The sequence below is a fragment of the Thunnus albacares genome, chromosome 6 (assembly GCF_914725855.1).
Source record: "Thunnus albacares chromosome 6, fThuAlb1.1, whole genome shotgun sequence".
Taxonomy (NCBI): Eukaryota; Metazoa; Chordata; class Actinopteri; order Scombriformes; family Scombridae; genus Thunnus; species Thunnus albacares.
In genome coordinates this window covers 9,388,657-9,414,182 of record NC_058111.1, presented here as the reverse complement: position 1 = coordinate 9,414,182, position 25,526 = coordinate 9,388,657, and the positions used below count along the sequence as shown (strand labels likewise).

The window sequence follows — 25,526 nt, the reverse complement described above, 5'->3', positions numbered from 1 at the left end:
ATTTTAAACTCCATTGTTGCTACTCTATTCTACTGCTTCATCCTTTCTTCTTCATGTTTATTCTTATTTTATTATCTATTCAGTATGTTTATCCCATTTGTCTTTTTCCCCTATTAGATGCTATACCTAAGGTATTTGCTTTTTAATGACCTCTTTTCCCCCCAGGGATCAATAAAGTTTCATCTCAAGCGTTATCATTTCACTTCCAATTAAAGCAATCAGCTCCCGACACTAAAGAAAGCATCATTGACCATAATGTCAAATCACAAAGTTGTTTTCCTCACTCATCCTACTTCCTACTTCCTCTCTCTAGTTTGTTAAAACAAGGGCAACAGCAGCCTGCTGTGCTAACATCTGCGAGTAGTTTCATGAAGCCACTTCAAGCATATCGAACTGAGCGCCGGTGAGATGGGCGTAGAGTTCATGGAGACTCTAGTCTTCTTTTTGTCACCTTGTATTAATGCACAAATCATAAGCAGAGCCAGCCCTCGGGCCATCTTCCTGAGGAGCTTCATGGTTTTTTAATCTTTCTACAAGTTAGACTCTTTGCATATATTATTAATATTAAAGACTGAGTAATACTCAACAGTTGCATGGAATAACAATTACAGTGCAGCTTTGGTCAAAGCGCTGTCCATCAACAGGCTCCTCTTTATATAACAATAGATATGTGGATACTGGATAGTAACTGATACTGTGACTGTGGGTAATAGCACTGTAATTCAAAAGCACAAAGCATTACTCATGAGTTCATTTCAAGGCAGTCACAACAAAATGGCAGCTTTCAACTTGTTCATATTTTAATCCGCACTTTGTCTCTCTTTTTCTTTTCTTTTAATTTTTTTTTTTTTACAGTGGCATAGTTGAAAAAATGAATATTCAATACTGAGAAAAAAGCAAACCTCACACATCCCCAATAAAAAGCAAATTAATTACAGCGATTAAAACTTTATACAAAATGAGTTATTTATAGCATCATACTGAACTAACAAAATAACATGTATGAGCATTGGCAATGTGGTTCGATATCTTTGATACAGTGACTATATACAGTGAGGGGATGTTTGATTCACCAATGCCTCAACATGTCATTAGTACTGTTTGCAGCAAACTCAAAGGCCATAACGGTGATCCTTGTATTGTTTTTTTTTTATGAGAAGTTACAGAATTAAAAAATGGAAAAGTTAATGTCAGACAACTACTTTAGTAATAACAGCAATAATATCAATCAATGTAGTATTATATAATAAATGTCAGTCAATCATAATAATAAATACATATATTTTGACCAGATTTTTTTTTCTTTTTAATTTTAAGCAATTCATTAGAATCCCTGTTTGAAGAAATCTTCAAAAGTGTGAAAACAATTTCATCAAAGTGACGAAAACTGATATGACCTGAAATTAAAAGCTATAACCAGTGTTTTTCCCTTTACTAAAATTGAAAACTTAAAGATAATTTACATGCCTTCTGGCAAAACAAGCTCTTGTTTGCCATGGATAAATGAAGAAAAAAAAAAAGTGGAATACTTTAAATACTGTATATGCTCATATACAAATTGTAATGTGTCAGGGATCCCAAGATTCAACAATATTGTTCACCAATATTCACGTTAGCAAAGTATTTTACAGCAATATCCACACATTGAGCATAGTTGTTCAATAAAAGTCAACATAAATAATGAACCACACAAGGTTCCAGTCATTCAGTTTGGATCTTACATCACATTGCCAACAAAAAATTAAAATTCTTCATCCATGACAATAACTGCAAGTGTACTGAAATCTTCATCATGTATCTGACACCATCTCTCCATCTAGACTCATATTGAATCCTGAGACAAGAATCAGTTGATGTGTTTTCCCTCCTTGTTAGTCCTCAGACTTTGTGCTTTAATTTTCTAACTTGTTCTCTGTTGGTAAAAATCAACCAGAGCAGAAACCGAAAATAAATGAATGCAGAAATATACAGATCGTGCTAAGAGGGAGTTGATTTCATCTAGAGACAATCACATAGATTGTGCTTCTATGTTTTGTTTTGTCAAAGTTTCAGGTCTGCTTTGTTTTTTTAATGCAGTATGGCTGTGGTGGGGTAAACTCCAGGCAACATCCAAGACCACTGTTGAAACCCTAAAAAGATTCCTCTGATGTCAATGTTTAATAAACTGATATATTAAACATATTCTGCCCTTAAAGTAGTTGCTTTAAGAGCAGAACAGTTTGAAAAGCTAAGACTTGATTCTGACTTGAAGCACATTTCATGTTGCTTCATGATTTTAAAAAGTTGTACAACAGTTAAAGTAAGAGATAGTAGAAAAAAAAGTTAATGCAAGCAATGGAAGAAAAGCAGAAAAATGTACAGCATTTAGGCACCATAAAACTGAAACTGAAATAATCCAAAATTGTACATGGTTCATACTGATTACAAAAGGAGAAGGCTATATCGTCAGCAAATGCTTTGAAAACAAGCATATCCAGGCATGAGCTTTCTGGAGAAGACAAAAGAATAATAAGTAAAGTAAAACACATCATGTAGTGACACTGAGGCAGCTTAAAATTGCATGTCTGCTGTCAAAAGTTGTCATGAAACAAAGCAAAAAGTCTAAATAAAGTACTCTTTCTTTTCCTCTGCATGCACATGGTTTCCCTCAGCGTTGATGATGGCTGTGTCTGCATCAGGGGCATCCTCTGCTCCTTTGGCCTCATGTGTTAGATATGTCCCTGTAGACACACAGAGCCACAGCAAGTTATTCACCTGCTGAAAAGCGCTAAGACATATACAGTACATTTACTCCAAGCAAGAAAATTGTTATTCAAGGCAGCTCGAGTGACCTCTCTTACCTTTATGTCTGGCCAGATATCGTCCGAGAACTATTATCAAACACAAGGTGATAAAGACCACAACTGCAACAACGCCACCGATTAAAGCATGGTCAGGTCCCTGTTGTCCTAAAGCATTAGGATCTGAACCGACAGAGAGAGAGCAAGTGAGAGAGAGAGAAAGAGAGAGAGATAGAGAGAGAGAGAGAGAGAGAGAGAGAGAGAGAGAGAGAGAGAGAGAGAGAGAGAGATGGAGTGGATAATTTTAGAAGATAATATTAACACCTGCAAGATGATTTGCTGCTGTCTCATGCAGCTGTGGACATTTTTTAAACAGCAATGAAAAATCCAGATGTAGCTTTTACTCTCGTAAACAAAGGACAACAGTCCCAAATGATCTTCTGCCGTATTTAGAGCAACCTGACATTGCTGCTTTGATATGGAGCACAAAAAAAATCACATGAGCATAAAAAAAATAAAAGATTAAATAAGTAAATAAATAATAAATACATTTTGGTAATGAAAAAGTACATAATTAAATTAATGTCTTGTATTTCTACATTTCCATACATCAACTTTTATTTAGGATATTTCTGTATTTATTCATTCATTTATTTATTTATTTCTGTATTTCTTCTTTTATTTATTTCTGTATTTCTGTGTCTGTATGTTAATTGAGTGAGTGGTCCTTATATCAGTCTAAAGCAAGATTGGTCAGCTGGGCGAACCAGACAGAAGCAAACGATTCCTATCAAATCTACATTGTACAAGCTAGATATGCTAACCTTCTATTAACTACAAGGACAGACTGTATATAAAGATGGACGACGCGTCTCGACTTCCTACTGCTATGCAAAGTGAAGCCAAAATATCGCATTTACGACATGTATGTATTACAGGAGCTGTCATGGTGCTCACATGAAGGCATTTGCAACCAGACTCTGCAGTAGAGTTGGGGGAGTGGGATTCAGCCCCTCAACTTGACTGACAGCCCCCCACCACCAAGCCGAGTGAACCAAGTAGCCATGATGGAGGTAAACCAGCTGGTAACTAGCAGCTACAGCCGTAACAATGATTACATTCGGTGCAGCCGCACTGTATGTGACCAATTCATATAAACTTGCATCCATCCTGCCCTGCCAGTCGCACAGCCGGTACACACAGCTGTTCAGGAAGTCGCTGGTGCTAACATTAGCATTAGTGATTAGCATGTGTAATTCACAGTCTCTGTGTTAACAGACCACGTTAATGGCCATTTTAAATTGGTCTAAGTCTATGAAATGTTTAGTTTATGTTCATCCACCACAGCAGTTCATTCAGTTTTTTTAATATCATTTTACTGTGTCATGAAGGTAAGTTAATGCTTTTTGTGTTTTATGGGTGTATGAGTGAGAATATTGCTAGAATACAGACAATTAGCCAGCCAAGTTAAACCTGTGGGTCTGTAGAGATGTGGCTGGAAAGTGAGGTTTATTGTATTTCCTAGCTGACAGATTTAAAGTGTAACAGGGCCAGTTAGACTGCCAAGGTCATCCAGTAAAAGTTAAAGGTGTAATGAGATGTTTTCAATTAGTTTAACTGAAATATCTATGGAACATAAGAGTGTTATTCATGCAGATGAGAAAATATGTTTATAATTGTGTATGCTCCATATTGTTCCCGTATTGTGTAGAAAATGTTCAGGTGCAGTTTACACATTTAGATGTTTGTAGCATTGTGTATGGGATGTTTAAAGTAAGTGAAATCTATCGAGAAGTTGAAGCAAGCCTGTAAAAGTGGAAGTTATTACAATGAAGTTCAGAGATAGTAGAACTGATGCAAGCTGAGCGAACGCCACATTGATATGAGTAACGCGCTGACTACTGTTTTAAATATGTTTTGCACAGGTAACCCCTGTGAATAAATGTGCTGCACCAGTTTGGACCCAGAGCTTCATTCTGAACCTAAACACACTCAAGCGAACTGGCTAAGATTTAGTGTTAGCTAATCCCTGTTTCTTTATTTAGCAATCAGCTATCACTTTGCTAGTAAGTAACTGCTTGTTTGTAACTCGTACACGTCTGCCTTTTTGTCTCACAGTAACATTTTTTATGTCCAGCAGTTTACTCTCAATTCACATCCATCAATGTTATACAATCCACTAGATTAGTATAGCTTCCTAAAAAATAGAGAATTTTAATTTTTTTTTAAATTCTCAAATGTTTGACTGCGATTCGACTCTTACTGTTGATAACCAGTGATATAACTGAACAATAGTTAAGATCCACCCCACGGCTGCTGGATATTAGTGTAATCCTTCACGTGCTCCTTTTGTAAAACAAAGTTTTATTCTCTGATGTGGTGTTTTTGCTTCATATTATACACTACATGTACTTAAGTGTTGTGCTGTGTTGTTAATGTGACATATAGAACTTATAGATAATAACATGGTTGCACAGAACCTGAACATATATTATTTGCAACAGTCTACTGAAAATGATCTATGATCTGAATACTGTTTGTGTTACCAAGTGTCCACATCAACCAAAAATGTAATATTAATCCGTGATGACAAGTCTACTGGCCTTGTATTACATTGGCTTTAATGTTGTTACTGTACATTACATTCAAACAAGTATATGTGTAAAATGGTGTTAACATTTCACATTATACTAAGAAAAAGAAGAGAGGAATCACAGCCAGATCTGCTCAGGTAACAAGTACATTAATAAAATATGAATGTTTATAATTTCTCTGAATGTTCAAACATTTGTCCATCTCTACATTTCTTTCAAAGACTGGCAGAGTGGACATGAACAGTAGAGGGTCCGCTGTCAAGGCTGGGGGTGTCTTCATCTCCTGCACTGTACTGTGGCACAGGCTGCTTCTGTAAATACATTATAATCATGTGTAATGTATTAATTGTATATAGATCAGTTTGAGCTCAATAAGTATAAGTATACTGTATGTGACCACTGAAATACAAAAGATAACTAACTTTGCTCCTTTGTTCTCTATGATTATTATTGTCACTTCGCAATAAACTAAAGTTCAGAAAATTATTGTTCTTCACACTGAACAGATGCTTCATCACTGTCTGTCCTTTGACTGTCTAAGTAAGTTTATATGTTAATTACGGAGCTTTTCAAGAACTATGGCTGGCTGATAATTTTAATACTTACATTAAAGGGGGCCTATTATGTTTTTCCTTATTTTCAGTCATATAGAATGTTACAATGTTGGATGTTCATATTAAACATGGCAAGGTATCAAATAATGAAGTAAACGTATGTAGAAGTAATCCCTGTAAGCAAAAAGCACCAACTTCAGATTGCTGTGAACGCTCGGTTTCCATCAAGAAATTCGCCATGAGCCGACGTCGGCTCGTGATGTATTTCTTTATATGGTCATCTGCTCCACGCACAGCATGCCAGTTCACTGCTCCACTACACTAACATTATGGCATTTTTCCATTGTTAAGGGGGTAGTCACGCCAAGCCATGACTCAAGTTGAGCTGGTACATTGTGTGTGTTTTTTCCATTAAACAGCAGGACAAAGTAAAATAAGTTGTTTACCTGTTGGAGGTGTGCTAGTTGTCTGCAGCTCTCCATTAAACATCATCATCATTCTGCTAAGCAACATTATATTTGAGTGCAAGCACTCAGTTTGAGCAGAAACAGAGCAAATCTAAGCGCAAGCAGAGGCTATTTGAGTGCGAGGGCAGGGTTTTGAGGGACAAATTACAAAATTTGAACGTGAAATCAATAAATTATGCTCTCAAATTGATATACCACGCTCTTGAATAAAGATAGGGAAAAAGCTCCATAGAGTCCCACAATAAAAATATAGAGCTGGAAATGAGCATAATAGGTCCCCTTTAAAATACAATTTTGTGGATTAAATACTTATTGACTATGGTCTTGCCAACTCAAAATCTAATTTATAAACAAATAACTGTTGCCCTACCAGGCCGTGAGTTTTACAGTGGGCTAAGTTTAGCTAGCTAACACAGGTTAGCTGACAACAATGATAAACTTACCGAACAAAAAGCAAAGAAGGCCCAACAGTATCTGTAGGAACAGTCAACAGCAGCTCTACGCCAGTTTAAAAATGCTGGTAGTGAATCACAAATGAAGACATATATGAGCATCCTCTTTCAGAAAATGCTGTGGTCATTCGTTTGCCGCTTCAGATAGAGCTTTGAGGGCCACGGTCAAGCCAAGGCAGTAATAGGAGGTCAGTTCAGGACCTCCTACCTTATTAACATACAGACACAGAAATACATAAATAAATAAATGAAGAAATGTAGAAATACATAAATAAATAAACAAATAAATGAATAAATGTAGAAAAAAAGAAATGTAGAAGTGCATAAATAAATGTAGAAATACAGAAATAGTCTAAATAAAAGATTATTTGTGGAAATGTAGAAAAGAAATCCAAGACATTAATTTAATTATGTCCTTTTACATTACCAAAATCTCTTTATTTTTTATTTATGTATTTATTTATTTACGCTTATGTCATTTTTTGTGCTCCATACTTTGAAGTACATGAATTGAGGTATAAAAGAAGTAATCCTAGGAAATAGCACAAATCTCTGCACAATTCAACATGGCATTAGCAAAGCAACATGCTGCAAGAAAGCTGAAGTCTAGCTTTGAGTGATGTTTTAGGTTTTTGCCAAAGCATTGACTGACACTATCATTTGTTTTCTCCTTGCACACTGCCACTTACTGCTGCTAAGGAACAGGTTTAAAAAAGAAAAGAAAGAAGTGTTATTTAATGCGAGGCATCCTCCGGGCAGAGAGCGTGCTGAAGGTTTCCCAGGCAGGAGCATGCCTTTGTGTCTGTCCTGTAATAAACTGTAAGTGGCTGTGTCTTTACTGTGCACCTCGTGTGCTCTCATTATCTCAAGCTGATGAATGGCTATGGCTTGTGCTCAGCTTTGCAAAGTGACCCTGGGAAATGACGACGGGGATGTTCCTACAAACCTTGTTATACTCCTCCGTTAAGGGAATGCAACCCTCATTTTCAGAAACCCCAAAGTGTAAAACGTTAAAAAAAAAACAACATGAATTTGTGAAACATGCAGTTCATTTAACTCCATGCAGATTAGAACCACCACAGTTGTTTTATCAGGGACTCACAGGCAGGCACTTCAGACTTTTAAGCAATAACTGTTTTGGTTGAACAACAGTTGAACAGTTGAATTAACTCAACTTTGGTTGAATGTCGATGGATATAATGATCTGTGCAGGTGATTCCACTGTCAACAAGGGGCATAAGCAATTTTCATATCACACTCAGTTGGTGCACAGTGCTCACAGAATTGAGACGAGCTGAATTGCTCTTGCTGCATGGCGTCTGAACTTGTCGGCTGAATGCTACTTGCCAGTTATGCTTACACTTTATAGAGTGAGTAAATGACTATTAAGTATTCATTCTTGTCCAACCAGATTTTTGAGCTTTGAATCACACGTAAATACACTGTTTATTATTATATCAATCTTGGCGTAAACTGCAGAAAAGCAGAATTTACAACCAAAACGGTTGCAAAAATGAGAGCATCTTTCTTGAAAGACTGAGATAATACACTACTCACACTGTCACAAAAAAGGAAAGCTAAAGACATTTAGGCAGCGCACAAGGATATCAATGACTCAGTCAGCCTTATTTTGTTTTTTGTTATTTTGTCTTATATGTATATGTAGTTACATAAATACGACATTAAATGGGAATCCTGATTCAATCCTGTCTCCAACAGCTAACAACAAAGAATTTAAAACTTTATGACAAAATGTATATATAAGAAATAAAACATCCCAAACTAAGTAGCTACAGAGGAACAAAGCTAAAGAGATTAAATTAAAAAAAGATTAAATCATGAACTTGACCAAAGAAATGTTGTGAAAAGAAATCTTTCTTATAGTATGTATGTGATCAGAAATGTGAAAGATAAAAAGTTCCCAAAATAATTTTGGACCTTTCCTTTCATTTCTGCTGTAATCACAAGATCTGGAATCAAATATTTACACCCTGGCCTAGATAAAATCTCCAGCCCAGCTCCACTCTGATATAGCCATCTATTTCATTTTGCAAAGACAAACCAAACCAGAAACATATTGTGTGATAACTTATGCAGCCTGTGACATGGCTGGAGAGAAAGTGGCACGCGTCAGCAGATTGAGCATCCATGCATGGAGATGGTTTGGCTCATGCTGGGTGGAGGCCGTGATGTGTCCTGACCCAGATCCAGATCCAGCATCACACACTGTAAAGCTGGCTTGCAATGATCGTCTAGTGGGATATTTACCTGTTGTGGGCCCTGGAAAGTCTTTGGCTGTTGCCATGGTTGCAGACAGTGACAGCAGTAAGGGAAGACGAGGGGAACAACACCGTGATAAAAAAGGTGACCAGAAAGTTCAAAGGAAACATGAGAAATTAGCATGGTCTATTTTTTTTTGAGAATTTACTTCAACAGCATGCAGACGTGACGGAAAACAAAGCTTGCTGTCAGAGCCAAATGCATGCCTAATTGGAGAACCATCCACAAGGACAAGATGAAAAATAAAGGCGGACATATAGATTTTTGGCTATATAAAGGAGTCAGTTCACTCAAATTACAAACAATATGTATTTTCTCACTTATCACTAATTGTATGTGGCCATGCAGTTACTTTTATCTTAAATTGTCCAGCTTTTGAGATAAATGTCTCTGATATTCAATAGACCTATCAACTGAATTTTTTTAGTCACCTATGAAACATGTTCCTCACCTCTCTTGCAGTAGATGGAGGCAACAATCTCAGAGACAGATATCTCAAACCCTGAGCGAATGAAACCAAAACTAAGTGCATAGCTAGATACCATTAGTGGTAAATGAGAAAACATATTTTTGGAACCGACCTTTTAATACTGAAAACAAGCAATCCCTTTTGGACTTTTAATGGACTTTCAAACATTCAGCTTTCTGGTAACACATTCACTTACACCTGAGAATTCAACAATTTCTAAATAATGGGTACCACTTTCTGATAAGGCATCCTTTATAAAGGGTTTATAAGCATTAATTACTGGCTTAATTAATATTTAAATAATTTACTGATATTTATAAATCATTTATAAGCCATTAAAAAGCATAATTTGTGGGTTGTCAGGTTGTGAAAAACCCCTCATTTCTACACCATCATAACATTTGCTTCACCTAATTCTTTAGGAAAACACCTCCAGAGTACTGTTCAACCATTTACCTTCTGGAAAGGGCTGCAGGGCATTCAGGCAGAAATCCATTTATTAACAATTTTTGACACTTATAACTGTAGACTTTAATTATCATTACTGACTACTACTCATTTGTTCAGGGTCATAAACAAAGCCTATCCAGTGTGAATCATAGACTGTAAAAAATATGGACGTAGTCACTGTGACATCACACAATTAGTTTTGAAGCTCAAGGTGGGCGGATCCAGCCGTTGCCATCTTGGCAGTGCCTGACTCTGCCTAACTCCTGAGGTGGTCTGAAGGAAGCCTGGTTGCTGAAATAAGCCACCTAGTGGCTAGCAACCTGTCACTCAAAGCTGCCATGTCCTTTATTAAGCATAACTTTATGATAAATAAAATTGAAATGGGTGAGTTATAAAAAAATTCACACCTGTACAGTTGTCATGAACAGGGAAAGTAGCAGTAGAGGCCAAAACCGTTTTTTGTACCAGGCGGTAAACATGTTTATTTCTGCTGTAAAGTTGGACATTTTAACACGGGGGTCTATGGGGATTGACCTGCTTTTGGAGCCAGCTTCAAGTGGCCATTCGAGGAACTGGCACTAGGCACTTCCACATTGACTTCATTTTTCAGCCCTGGAGGTTGCTGCTTGGTGTGAAATAATTCTTTATAATTGTTGTTGTGGTAATACTAGACCGGTACTGTTACAGATGTTTTACTTCATCCTATTGAAAACATTCAAAGTGCTGTTTTGCCTTTTTTGTGTTCTAGCTTCACCCAAAAGAAGATTATTTAATATTTATAACACCCAATAAGTTATTACCAAATCTTCTTTTGGGGTGAAGCTCAAAGAGTTTTGCTGACGTTTGTAACCATTTTGGATTAGCCAGAAGTTAGGTGGAGTCACGCACTGCCAAGATGGCGTCGGCTTGAGCCACCCACTTTGAGCTTCAAAAGCTTCAATACTTTTGTGTATGACCCTGAACAAATGACCAAGTAGACCTTCAAAAATCATCATCATAAATGATTATAAGACATCAAGTCTTAAAAGTTATTAATAAAGGGTTAGTGTTTCCCATTTTCTAAGTCATCCTGTCTGCAGTTATATTTAATAAGTCATTAATGACAATAATTAAAGTCTACAGTAATAAGTGTCATTAAATTGTTAATAAATGGATTTGTGCCTGAATGCCCTAAAGAATTAGGTGAAGCAAATGTTATGGTGGTATAGAAAGGACGGGTTTTTCACAACCCGACAACCCGCAAATTATTCTTATTAATGGCTTATAAATGATTTGTAAAGCATTGGTAAATTATTTATTAAGGCATTAATTAATGCTTATAAACACTTTATAAAGGGTGCCTTGTCAGAAAGTGTTACCAAATAATGTCATATAATGTTACATTTACAATAAGGATATATAGTGCAAAGATTATGATGGGGATAGGTAAGGGTTTGAAAAAATGGCTTACGTATACTGTGTTTTTGTTTTCCTGCATTATTATGAGAATCAAAGTCCTTACACTTTAAGATTTGTGGGTTGATTATCCAAATGAGGCACATCCAAAAATTCCATCACAAAACAAAAGCTATCTTGGCAATTTCACTTGTTTTATCTTCAGAGTGCTCTTGTGGCTCAGTATGGCAAACTCATACATAAACACTACAATACTAATTCTATTAGAAGAGATGAACTCATAAACACAGAGAATGGGATTTTACTAAACATTATTCAAGCGTAATTGCATGTGTTCTTAATGCTTGCTTTAAGAGCAAACAGACCAAGAACAAAGTTATATTCTATTTTCTACTTCTAGCAAAACGGGTGGTTAACAAACAGCAACTATCTTGTGTGGGAACTTACACTGACAATATCTGCAAAACTAATCAGTAACAGTAATAAAAATGCTGGTGGTATAGCAATGCTGTGTATAAAAAATAGATTAGAAAGGTAAGACAAAAAGAGCATTGAATCCATCCAGTAAAACAATTCTATTTTCTAGCTCAAAGCCTTGTTGTTAGCTCATCAATCATCAACTGTATGTTCAGTGTCATGTTTGTGAGTGCATGGAGCGTTGAGGTGGGGCCATGGAGGGGGTGGAAGCGTACCTGTGAGCGAAGCTGCCTATGCCTGATGTGGGAATGTCGGCATTAGCAGACGGGAAGAATGGAGGCTAGAGAGGGGAGGCAGGGAAGCTGAAGATGGAGGCACTAAGGTGATGACGTCAGCTAAATGAAAACAGGAACAACGGGGAGCAAAAACAAACCTCTCCATGGGGGAACAGGCTCAACATGAGAAAAGTTACAGGAAAATCAAACAGCACAAATCAATTACTGCGCATGGCTGGTGCAGTGGGTTAATTCTGGTCTTTCACCTGAGTGAATACAGGAAAAATAACAAAAAACTAAAAAGATGATCAAATACATCAATAGCACAAATGACTCAAGCTGTGAATGAGTAAATTCTTTCAGGAATGTCTTTCGGGAAAGGATGAGTCATACACGAAGGACTCATATTTCTTATACCTGTTAAATTTTCAAATGATTAATGATTGGTTGATAAACGGGCCACACACATAGAATGCAAACCTCATCATGTATCATGCTTGTTAAGGTGAAAATGTATAATTAATGCGTGAAATGTGAGGGTAAGAGGTAAGAAGCGGGGCAGCAGCTTTAAAAGCAGATGCAGATATTTCTCAACTGTATTTAACCAAACTATCTGTTACCATCTCTCTAACATCTCAGACAGAGTAATTATCATATACTGTGTTTCCTCGCTTTATTTAATACAGTGTATTAAGGAGCATAATTGCAGATGGTGATAAATTGCAGCGGAGTGATGACATTTATTGCTTCTCAGCTCTCCTGTCATTAGCAAATTAGGCTTAGAGGCTGAGATGATCCGAAGAGACCCGTTAAGTATTCAGCCAGACATGATGTCACTCTGAAGAATGACTGTCATCATCAGTGGAAATGAACCTGTCTTGCACATCTTTTACCTGCTCAACTCAATTTTTCATCTTTCCCTCGTAACCAGGACTTTGTGTTGAGTGCGAGAGGGCTGTTGAGGGTCATCAGTTTTGCTATTTCCTCAGTTAATCTGACAAAAAGTGAAATACAGCTCACTGATACATATAACAATTCAGGCTAATCCAACCAATTTCAATGTTTCTTTTCAATTTGAAATTATGAAACAAAGTCTTTCTGACTGAAATAGGAGGAATGAAACTTTTGTCCAGCACATGGTGTACAGATATGACAAGATGATGTGGACTAGCCTGACATCACTGCCTTCCCCTGTTCAATGAGCATGATGAAAGAACAAACTGAGATAACAAAAGCTGAAAGGATGAATGTGTCATCCTCCTCTTCCCTTGTTTTTTCCCCAGTGATGGGCTTTTTCTGCTCAAAAGCCTCTGCCTTAAAATCAAACAAAGAAGCTGCTGTGCATCCACTAACTGCTTGTGAGCTTAAATAAGTCCAGTGTCTGAGCTGTGATAAGTTCCTCCCAAACAAACTGCACTCTCGTGTGGGACTGTTTAATTGGCAAAAATGGAAACATATAAATCCATGTTGAATTTTAATATTCTGTCCTTGTTTTGTATTTTTACTTGGCTGTATTTGATAAACGCTTTAAACATGTGCTGCAGAGGCCTTAATGATCCATTTCCTGCACCATGCTGTCTTTATTCTCTCAGCCCCTCCACTGTCTCGGGATTAACTTATCTCTCCTCCAGGCGGTACTTGGAAGCTAAATTCTGCATCCTTAACACTTTTTTTTTCTGTTTCCTCATAGAGTAAGTCCAAAAGCTAAACCTATGCAGCAATATGTACAGTACAGTGAGGTAAACTGGGTTATCCTCCACAGTGCCAAGGCAAGATTTGGAGGCGGATTCTTGTGTAAATGATAATGTGATATATACTGTGGTCAGTTGGAAGCCACTTTTTACTCCAATTTGATACTATACTGCATCCCCACCTGGCAGCAAAACAATGTGATTAAATGTCAGATTTATATTATGAAGTCCAATCAGTGATTTTACATGTTTTATCCCATTTACTCCATATCATGTATAATTCATTTGGCAGCTAACAATTTTGCAAACTAAAATTTTAGGCAGCTTTGACTTTGGCTTTTGGAAGTAGGGCTGGTCATCTATTAACCACAGTGTTACTGGTTCAATCCACATTTCAAAGTGTGTGACATTGAACCCCTATTGCTGTGACCCCAGCAAAGCAATGCATGTTGAATAGTGTGTGTGCACTGGTGTTTGAGTGTGTGTGTTAATGAGATGCAAAGTGTAAAGCGCTTTGTCCTACTAAAGTTGAAAAACGATGTATAAGTACAGTACATGTTGCTAAATTTATTTATTTATTTGCATTTGTCTCTCTGTTCCAGGTTTCGAGTCATTTCCATGCAGTATATAAAAATCAGTAAGCGTGTCATTTAAACTTGCTGTGTAAACCATCAAAGTGAGCATCAAGTTTGCATTCATGATTGTCAAACTTACAATATTGTTACAGTGTGAGGTCAAGCTGTAAACACTTTTTAAATCAATCAGCACCTAATCAAACACGATCACACAACAATATTGTAGTATCGACAAAAAATCATGCAGACTTGATATTCATCTTGGTATGTTACAAAAATCAGTCAAGAATCTGATTATTTGAATTATTTTCATACTGTATGAAAATGAATGGAAATTAATGGCTGCCTCATATGATAATACAAAAATACTTTTAAAAATCTAAAAGGGTAAACATGATTTCTAGTCAAGGAGCTAAAAGTTGCAAACACACTGGCAGGATCCTTTAAGTTGTTGAAGTCCATGAAAACTAAAATAGCGCCCAGGCTTTATAGCCAAAAAGTTGGAACACCATTCAAGGAATTAGAAATCAAGTTTAGCACACATTTGCTGATTTATCCCTTTCTAAATATCTATATATTATCCGTACCTGCTTATCCTTTACAGGTTAGCAGGGCCTGGAGCCCATCTCAGTTACCTGTTCACAATCTACTTCTCACACAAAATTGGTATAAAAATACTTCTTTAACATGTTTCCCAAAGGGGCAAAAATGACAAAGTCTCCACCAGTCATTATGAGTGGCACATTATCTGACAAAAACACTGTAATTCCAGAAAATGATGCTGAACCTATTATTGCTTTGTTATTATGCTTTTTGATTTGAGACCATTTTTATCATAACATGCACCGTCTGCATATCATGCCTATTTAGGTTACTAAACTGCCAGACTGACAAACCCTCTGCTGGCTTTGTATTTTTGTAATGAACACCAACCGTCTCCAAAATAGCACACAGTGTAAGTGCACTGCAAAGCAACAGCAAAACTATGATCATCCATAATACAAGATTAGTCCTTATTGAAGTACCCACCATATACAAACAGTACATATTCAGCACTGCTGGACCCCAGGTGGTTGCTGGCCTCACAGCGGTACGTGCCATTGTCTGTTTTGTTTAGTGTGGTGATGGTTAGTTCTCTGCCCTCCACGATCATACGGTCGATGTCTGGCAGCTCTCCTCCATCTTTAGACCACAATACTGGTTCAGGTCTAGAAAAGAACACACAACAGTGTTGATATTACTATTTTGCTGCAGTACTGCAGTATTACTCTTCAAAATTACATTCTGTAATGAAGAGGAATTGCATTTCAAGTCCAATTTCTTCATATTGTCATGCCAGTAATCAACACTGAATTGACGTTGATACTTACATTGGGTTGCCTATGGAAACACACTCCAATTTGAAGTATTGCCCTTCCTGTGGAATAATCAGCGAATGTGAGATCTCCAAATGGGGAGCATCTGTGAAGAAGAGACGAAAAAATCCAAAATTATGACAGCACTGTAGGCTTTAATTCGAACACTGACGAAGTACAACAGTAGTTAGCTCTTTACCCATTGGGCAGCTCTTAGCTCTAGCCCATATCCCTGTTCTGCTTTGGTACTAATCCCTTACCTGCAAACTAATCCGGCACTAATCCTGAGCCGATGCAAAGCTAAACCTGCAGACATAAATGTAATCTCAATTCTAGTATTTCTTCTCAATGCTAATCTTAAACCTAATCCAGCTTTGCAAAGGTATGTATAACTGCACTCACAGTGGACCTCCAGGACCTCAGTTGTCATGTAGGGGTTGGGCAGAGACACATGCTCCACGCTGCAGGTATAGGCGACTCCATCATCTCGTTGGTCCACGTGGAACTGGAGGCTACTCCTCACTGTGAATGATTTTCCTGTGGCATTCACCTCCTTAGTGCCTGTAGAGCATCAGAAAATGAACAGGGGTAAAATGTACTTCAATTACTATGATTGGGGAACAGTTCTGGCATTTGTGCAAGCAGTTCATGCAAAAAATAATTTTTGAAAAAGAACCTGAGAAAAACAGAAATCAGCTAGCATGTTAACTAAAACGTGAGAAACATGAAATTTTATTTCAAGTTGTTTTTCTGACATAGACAGCTGCAGTGTTGTTGTTTTTCTCTGCATCTCCTTTGAGGGAGAGAATCCTTGGCCTTTGAAAGTCAAGTCAAAGTAGAGTGAATAGTGAGGGGAGAGCAGTGAGCGTTGACTCGGTTGGTTGGGTGTGTTTGCTCCTTCAGGACCATCGCTCAAACATCCCAGTCAACACAAACAGGCACATGTTCCCCCGGCAGTGTGGAGAGGATTTCCGTAGTTGTAGTCACACCTTTCTTTTCTGCTCTCTCCTTTGTCTTAGTTTCATGCCCAAACATTCACTCTTTTCACAGCTACAGATCCTGAATTTTCTTTCTATTCTCCCAGCCCTGTTATTTTGTCTTCATTTAGAGATGCTTCTTAACTGGAAACACTTCTTTGTAGTTCTCTGTCTTTTCGTGTCAACGGTTTGTGTGGTAGCATCACTTTGCTCTGGCACAGATGTACAAGGCTACTGCCTCTGAACAAAGCAAAAAGGACAAAGGCATTTACCTGACAGTGGTCTCATAAGGACTTTTCACTGGAGACATTTCACTACAACCTTCACCTCTTCTGGACTTTGTGCCATCCAGTGCAAACATGAGTCAATCAATACATATGTATGTACTCACTCCACTCCTTCATTCACAAATACACTCACAGACACACACGTAGCACATCTCTGTTCTATTAAATACTAACAGCCCATTGCAATGAAACCCAGATCACCCATATCATCATCATTTTGGGCAGATCTGTTCCATTTGTTCCACTCCACGGATTCTCTTTGATGTTGTCATGTGCAAAGGGATTAATATTTTATTGGACCTTCCAGTGGAAGTACTATTACTACTACAATTGCCACAACTATACTGCTACTACCTATATTCCTCTTGCTATTAAGGTTGGCATTCAAAAGTAATTGTCCGAAATTCACTGTATTGTGTGTTCTACAAAGATTTAAGAGTGTCAGATTTCTATGAAAATGTTCTAGCATACAAAAGATCAAAAGTCTGAACAGTGTTGTGAAGTTGTTGTGAAGTGAAGTTGTTTAATTTTGATGTATTTAAGCTTGCTAGCTTTTTCTAAAAGGAAGTGGCTATTGGTACCGACTCCTCCATTTCAATAGTCTGTTTATTGTTGGTACAGAATTATTACGCAGGCACATTGGTATTGATTGGGCAAGATCATGTGATCAAATTCAAATTGTTTTAAAATAGAGAAAGGTTTTTGCTTGCAGGTGATATGACAGTCCTTCCCACGGTTAAAAAGATTAGGTTTAGGCACAAAAACCACTCCGTTATGGTTAGGGAAAGATCATGGTTTGGGTTAAAACAGTAAAATGCGGTAAAAATGTCCCGTTTAACAGAATTAAAATGCACGACATGACGGCCAAAATGTCTGGCAAAAATGTCCTGTTTAATGGCACTAAAATGTCTGAAGTGACAGTAAAAAATGTCCAGTTAGTGGTCTACAAGAGGTCTGGCAATAAATTCTGGAAACCCATGCGGAAACCAGTCTGGACCAACAGGCTGTGGACTAGCTGGTGCCTTTCTAAAAAGCTTTACTTTTTTATTTTAAACTTTCTATTGTGGGATACAATTATGTACTAGTACTAAGTAGTACTAGGAAGAAGAAGATATAGATAATAACAACAAGAAAAGGTGGAAGAAAACAAAATCATCATTTTACATCTAACCTCACTGGCCTACAGGACATCCCACTCTTTAGATAAATTCTTCGAAAAGAAGATAATTTTGACAGAAAACTATGAGCATTACATATCGTTTGAGCAAACAGGAGAGCCAAAGTCTTTGCATTTTTCCCTGAAGTTCAAAAGGGCAGAAAGGAAGTGTCTCTATGGTGTCAAACACAAATCTCTCCAGCTTTTCCTCTCATTCGTCAAGTTGCCTGAAGCATCAGATCTGCCACAGAGAAGCTGTCACTCTGTTTCAAGGTGGCTGCTAGCATCGCCAGAGAGCATGCAGAGGCAGCTTTCGTAAGAATGTGAACGTGCCCAGGTGCACCTGCTTTGAACCAAAACCCCAAGAGCCAAAGCAAATCTATATTCAGGCAACTGGGGGCGCTCTTGTAGTCACCACCTGTGCATCCGCTTTACAAGTAGGAGCCTCAGTGGCAGGATATGATTATATCAGAAATTTAAGTGCAGACATATAATAGTTCCATAAGGGTAATATTAGGGTATGGTTTGGGTGACTTAAATGTTGGCTTCCCTTCAGATTAATTATTAATGTTCAGTGGGTCAAGCTGTCATCAGCCTTGAAGGAATAAGTGCATAATAATTAGAGCCTTTGTTTATTTCATGAAGGCATCAGAGGCATACTCTAATAGCAGCATGTTCATTTTTTAGACTTGCAACAACTTCAAACTGTGCCTCTTTTAACACCAGAATCTCCTGCTCAGCACAGTTTGCAACCTACTGCCTGCTGACCAATAATTACAGGCTAAAATGTTTTGAAAAAATTCCTGTTTTTCTTTTCTTCTTTTTCTTTATTCTGTGACCAAATTCCTCAATTAATTTGCTTGTCAAAAGCTCTTTAAGTATAAACTCATATTCATGAGAAAAATGTTTTTTTTTGCCTCATTTAGCAGTTGTCAGGGTCTTTAATTTTACATTGGTCCTTTTTTTATCATTAATGAACATTCTTGCACATTTAGAATTGTGATGTTTGGTAGTTGGAGGGTACAGAGGCATAAGGAATGTGCTAATAACGGCTCTGCTGGCAGATCCATAGTTGGGTTCCTGTGTGAAATGGCAATCCTAGTTTATTTTCTGCCAGTCTGAATCACTGTGGTCATTGGTAGTACAATGCTTAAAGATCCCCTCCAGACATAAAAATACTTTGCTTTGAATAATAATTTGTGTCTAATATATTTTATCCACAAAGAAAGTTAAATTACCTTGTTAAAATCCTTAAAATGACACATAGTCCTTCTCCCTCATTGAAAAGTCCAGAATCTATGAATATGCACATGTTTTTCATTTCAAAATTTTAACTGGTGGATGCAAAATGTCTCCTTCTTCACGCAAAAGTCATTTTCCAGTACATGCCTTAAACTCAGATTTACAGTCAGCAAAGGGAAACTTTATCCCTCCAGCAGATTAATTAGAAAACAGTCTTCTAGTACACACAAGGCAAGAGAATAACTCTTATTATTTATAATTTCATATTTCATGTGAATAAAAAAGGAATTAAAAGCTTATAAAAATGTTCTGGCTCAAAAAGTTACTTACATTTTTTTTTTTTGTCAATATTGTGACATTTCTTCACAACACAGGTTTCCATCTATCTGTACTGTACTGTACTGTATTTGCAGCACACAACTTGGCTGACTAGTGTTGCCAGGATAACACTGTTTCAGACATGCGTTGTCCAAGTGCTGTTGTAAGTTTAGATCTCAGTTAACATTGTTACAAATGGCTCAGAACGTGAGATCACCGACTACTGAAGCTTAGCGAAAGTTCAATCAGGAAGACTATCTTCATGCTTACTATTTATTTACTCTCTCTCTCTCTCTTCCAACTCAGCTCACTGAGGGTGTACACTAATTCAATTAAATCCATTAGATTTTTACCACAACCTTTGTAAGCCAATCATCTCAAGCTGTCAAACATTTAAAACCCTTCTCTACTCCGTTCACCTCCTTGCTTTCATCAGATCCAGCGTCCATGGCTCTTTAAGCTGAGCTCATCAGAAGTCCTGCTCCATATCTTCTAGAGAAGTTAAAATTTTACAAGCTGAAAGCAAGTTTTATCTTACATTTGGGCACCAGATGATGAAGAGCAGCCTGCTCACTCTGATGTTACATTACATTACAACGCTATAACACGCTGCATCTCACACCCATGAATTAACACTCATACATATGCATGCAGTTGTAGCCATCAGGGAAAAGAGGAGCTGAGAAGGGAGTCAGAGAATCAATAAAGGATGTGTAAAAAAATAATGCTAATTTGAAACGAAGTGTGTTTTTATCAATGAATTGTTCAGTTTTCGACTGTCAGTCATCAACAGTTGTCAAATACATGTAAATTAGTTTGATGAAAATAGCTAGGCAAAACATATGAGTTGTGCTACTGTAGTTAATCAAAACATGGTGGTGAAATTTCAACTATATAAGACCAATGACCTTTTGAATAATAAACTCCACATTAATGTGCCTGAGCAGGTGGTTAGCAGCAAAGAAGCACCACAGGGAACTGTACTTTCACCTTTTCTCTTCACTCTGTATACCTCAGACTTCTAATACAACTCTGAGTCCTGCCATCTGCAGAAATTTTCAGATGATTCTGCAGTTGTGAGGTGCGTCAGTGGTGGACAGGAGACTGAGTACAGGGAACTGGTTGACCGCTTCGTGGCATAGTTTGGGAACAACCCCCTCCTTTTAAATGTGACCAAGATAAAGGAGATGGCTGTGGATTTTAGGAAGACCAAGACTACGCTAAACACTATTTCCATCCTGGGAGAAGAGGTGGAGGTAGTGGAGGGCTACAGATACCTTGAACGTTCACCTTGACAACAGACTGGACTAGAAATGTAAAACTGAGGCTGTCTGCAGGAAGGGACAGAGCAGACTCTACTTCTTGAAGAAGCAGCTTAAGTCCTTTAATGTGTGCAGCAAGATGTTGCTTCTACCAGTCTGTTGTGGTGAGTGTAATTTTCTTTGCAGCCATCTGTTGGGATAGCAGCATCAGAACCGGCGACTTTAAGAAACTGAACAAACTAATAAAGAAGGCAGGCTCTGCACTGGGGACTGCTCTGGAGCCCAAAGAGGTGGCTGTGGAGAGATTCTCTCCATAACCATTGTGCAACATCCTTCTCTCTGAGAGATGGATGTTGGATGCCATCTACAATGACTCCCTCTGTGCCGAAAGGGCTCCTCCACTGAGTGGCAATGCACCATTGACATTTTACATTTAATTTGCACATTAATAGCAATATCTTGCCTTAAAGTTTAAAATTCTGTTTTTATTCTACTTATTTTTATTTAGTATAGTATTTTTTGTATATATACATAATATTTTTGGTAATTCAGACACACACCTCATTGTGTGTGTTTTTGTAAGCTATGTGTGTTTTTTGTGTTTTTTGTCATTTATGCGATAGTTGCTGTAACACTGAAATTTCCCTTTAGGGATAAATAAGGTGCTCTATCTATCTAAATGTAAGGAGCTTGCTGTATTCATTTAAGTTATGGTTCAAAGTAAAGTTAGATAAAAATCAAAAGTTTCTTGTGTTTTAAAACATTAGTTTTGGATGGAAGCACAGAGGTCCAAATGTGTTTCAGATACAGCATGAAGGCTAGTTGTCTGATGACATGATGCACTGATTTGCATATGAAAATGTTTACCACAGCTCACACTCTTTGCTACAGTATGCTGTGTATGGGAAACACTGTGAACATCAGACCTCTTTAGTTTAAAGACACATATAGTGCAAACATGAATCAGCTGTACCAATTTGTTTCCAGACTCTTTGGGGGTAAACATGTTTTTTTCCCACTGATGGGAGAAAGTTGCCACATGTTGCTGTTCACATTTGACAATTAGAAGTTGCAACAAAGTCAACATGTTGGAGATATGTGAGCAATCAGCAAGCAGCAAGGAGCAAGAGAAGTATACAACTTAGGGGTGTAAAATTGTTGTAAATCAAAAAGAAAGTTTCTGATTTTTCATCTTTGCTCTGCTTGCTCTTACAGAACAGGAAGCAAGCCAAATTCAAAATGAAGGAGCACACCGACATAAAGATAATAATAAAAATATATTGTCTGCATTCAAATGTCTTGATATCTTTCCTAACTCTGAATATAAAATTAATTGTCATGTGGAAGCTGTTAAGTATCTGAGTGTTCCTTTATGCCACTGTGAAAGGAATATATAGGCCACTTTATGTATGCAAAGAGAGTGACAGTGGGTGGATTTTTTCCTCAATAGATTACAATTTGAAGCTCAGCTGTCATTCAGCGACACAAATAATGACTCTATACTCTGGAAACAAATTATTTGACACCGGATGACAGCTGCATTTTGAGGTTTGTAATGCTGTGTGCTTCTAATATAAATTGTTGAAAAACAAATCATCAGAGCATGAAATAAATATGACATGCTTTTGCTATTACACCTGCTGTCGTCTTGGAGCTTTGTAGACTGGTCCCCCGGTGGGGATAGAATTGACTGACAGGAGACACCGGTGGCAATGATCTACCACAGAAGAACCAATGGCAAAACATGCTGCTCCCAGCACATACTCACTAAAGAAAGCTTTAAAGCAGCACCTAGAAAAGATTTGGATACGGAGCACTGATTGACATTCCCCTTCTTTGACACTTTGACATGGAAATGAAGTTTTTAAGTCAAACCCTCCAGTCTCTGCTTTGTTCTTTATCTCTCTTTGACTTGGAGATGCATCGCACCAGGTCTGTTTGCCCAAGCGGCTTAATAAAACCCATCGTATGCAGGTAAAACTAATAAAAGCACATTTGTATACATGACACCAGTTTGGGGCAGACTTGGGGCTCATGATCTTTTTTAGTGATATGAATTTCACACATCATACATCAGTGCCATTTCATACACCAAATATAAACGCAGGGAATCATTCTTTTGTTTTAATTTTCCTTTATACATTCTTTGATGCTTGCTGATCTGGGAATGTGGTAAAGGTATTACATTTTTTTTATTGTTATCCACTAGAGATGGGAATTGGAGCCATGAGCAAAGTTACGGCGCCCCTTGAACACCCCTTTAGCTTTTGACTTTCCATATGTTAAAATATAAAGTTTTAAAGATGGATTTTGATATATATATCAAAACATAAAGCAAAAAAAATAAAAAATAAAAAGATCATCTCAATGCCTCTTGAGATGGACAGCAAACCTTGTTGTGATGATGTGCGCTAGCTCTCCACTGGCCTTTCAGGAATCTACGTGCATGTCATTTCAACAAGAAAATTTCATATCCCAGCCCCTCTCCCATCAATCATCATGCCATGTTGGGCAGACACAGACAGAACCACCAAGAAAAAGCTCTCGGGTGCAAATCTTCAATAAAGAGCAACTGTCACACTGAGTCTCCACAGCAGGCTCTATTACATTAAAGAGCTCCACACAGCTTACCTCTGCCATCAAATTGAGGAAAAACATTCCATTCCTATTTTTTTAATGTTTTTGTCTTTTTTGGTGCTTTTTTTAAACAGCAGGAATAAGACAGCGATAAAAGCTGAAAAAATACAAAGAGCAGAGCTTCACACAGTTTGGGAAGAGGTTTACAAGAAAGTAAAAGCTTGTAAGACACACTATGTGAAACCACAGAAAACTTCTGTTCGTTTAGTGCGATCAGCACACATTACACTGCACCATCTGCTGCCTAATACATTGTCTCTGTCAGTGTTTTTTTTTTCAGACTGGGTGAAGCAAGTTATGTGGCCTCTCTGAGTTTTCATTCTTGTGTGTTCTTGTATCCTCCTTGACTCATAATCGCAGCTATTCAAAAAAAGAAAAGAAAAAACAATCAGTTAGAGCCACCTGGGGATAGGATGGATGGTTACATGGCTGACAAGAATGAATGTGAAGCCCAGCAAGATCAACCCATCACATTCAAACAGCACTAAGGTCTGTAGTACAGAGGATTTCACACCGTGGGATAAATTAACCCCCGTGTGTCTTTTTCATTGAACACACAACATGAAACATACAGCCATGCTTAGAAAAATGTTGTGCTCATGTTCATAAGAGGCTCTTCCCCTCTAAGACGGTTATGGAGGGATGGCATAACTACAAAACATGGGTTCTTCACCATAACTACTGGCTAGAAATACTGGCAAGTGTTAAAATGATTGGTGAGTTTTGTTGATTAGTTGGTCCAATCAACAAAAGCAGAAATGTCAAACATTTGCTGGTTGCAGCCCCTAAAATGTGAGTATTTCATGATTTTCTTTGTTTTATCTGATTGTTAATCAAATATCTTTGGGTTTTGGACTGTTGATCACACAAAATAAGCCAGAGCACCAGAGCAAGCCCTGGACTTGACATTCTCATTTTTGATAATCACCTTTAGTATTGCATGACTGATTTGTGTTTCTATTAATCCGCTAGCTGAGTACACCAGGAATCATTACTTTAGTCCCGCTAACAGTGAAAACAGAATGCAGTGCAGAACTTCTTGTTGATGTACACTTCACTTTATAATTAGAATCAATAAAAGACACTCCTATATGTCTTCCCCTCAGTCAGAAGCGTGGATGGCTCCGCCACGGTCCAGCAACATTTGGACAGCTTCCAACGACAGCAATGCTGGCTGTAAGCCAGGCGAATCATGGCAACGCTAAACCTCGGCCAGTGGAACAATGCATGAATATGGACACAAAGGAATGCAGCAGCTGAATGACTTGACAGTAATGATGTCTCCAAGAGGGTACAAGTGGTAACAGAGGATATGATGCTCTGTGAAATCCACACCACACGCTTACCTTGGACTTCCTTGTCATTTCTGAACCACCGGATGTTGGCTGCTGGTTTGCTGCCCAATGTGGTGCATGTCAGGGTGATTAAGTCCCCCTCCAGAGCAGGCTTGGTGAATCCTGTAATCTCTGGCCGTCCTGGCACTCCTGTTGGGAATGTAAATATAATGCAATGACTCATTTATATATAACATATTGAATACACGTATATGAAGATTTGGGTATAACACAAGAGGATGATACAATCAGTATCCCTCTGACAATGAAAAAAATATTTATTGATTGGCGTCAACTCATTTTCAGATATTACCTGCTTCTTCTCTCAGTCACAATATCATGTTTACCATTTACCCTATTTATATTTTCTTCAGAATTCGTTTTTTAAGTCAGGGAAAAGGGAATAATAAAGATGATTACTCCAAATTACATGGGGAAATAAATACACTGAGATGCAATATCCATCCTAAATTTGTTGTTTATCATATAAAGTAAATTAAAAAAACAATCCCTAAATGTATTTTTCAGGATTACTGTAGCTACTTTCTTGCTGTTTGGC

At 37.7% G+C, this 25,526-nt stretch overlaps 1 protein-coding gene and 1 long non-coding RNA gene across 3 annotated transcripts in view; one reads left to right on the top strand and one right to left on the bottom strand.

The window, feature by feature from the left end:
- Positions 1-683: 683 nt before the first annotated feature.
- The window catches only part of cadm2b (cell adhesion molecule 2b), a 161,764-nt gene continuing 136,921 nt past the window's right edge, over positions 684-25,526 (bottom strand). For both annotated transcript variants that reach the window (XM_044355292.1, XM_044355293.1), the window contains 6 exons: positions 24,980-25,117; positions 16,157-16,315; positions 15,770-15,860; positions 15,429-15,607; positions 2,841-2,963; positions 684-2,720 (listed from right to left, as the gene is read on the bottom strand). In XM_044355292.1, coding sequence (XP_044211227.1) covers positions 2,602-2,720; positions 2,841-2,963; positions 15,429-15,607; positions 15,770-15,860; positions 16,157-16,315; positions 24,980-25,117 — 809 coding nt within the window. In that variant the 3' untranslated portion in view covers positions 684-2,601. The remainder of the gene's footprint in view (positions 2,721-2,840; positions 2,964-15,428; positions 15,608-15,769; positions 15,861-16,156; positions 16,316-24,979; positions 25,118-25,526) is intronic.
- LOC122984693 lies at positions 3,776-5,683 on the top strand. The gene is made up of 3 exons (XR_006403952.1): positions 3,776-3,853; positions 4,706-5,511; positions 5,596-5,683. It is a non-coding gene; the product is annotated as an uncharacterized LOC122984693 (long non-coding RNA).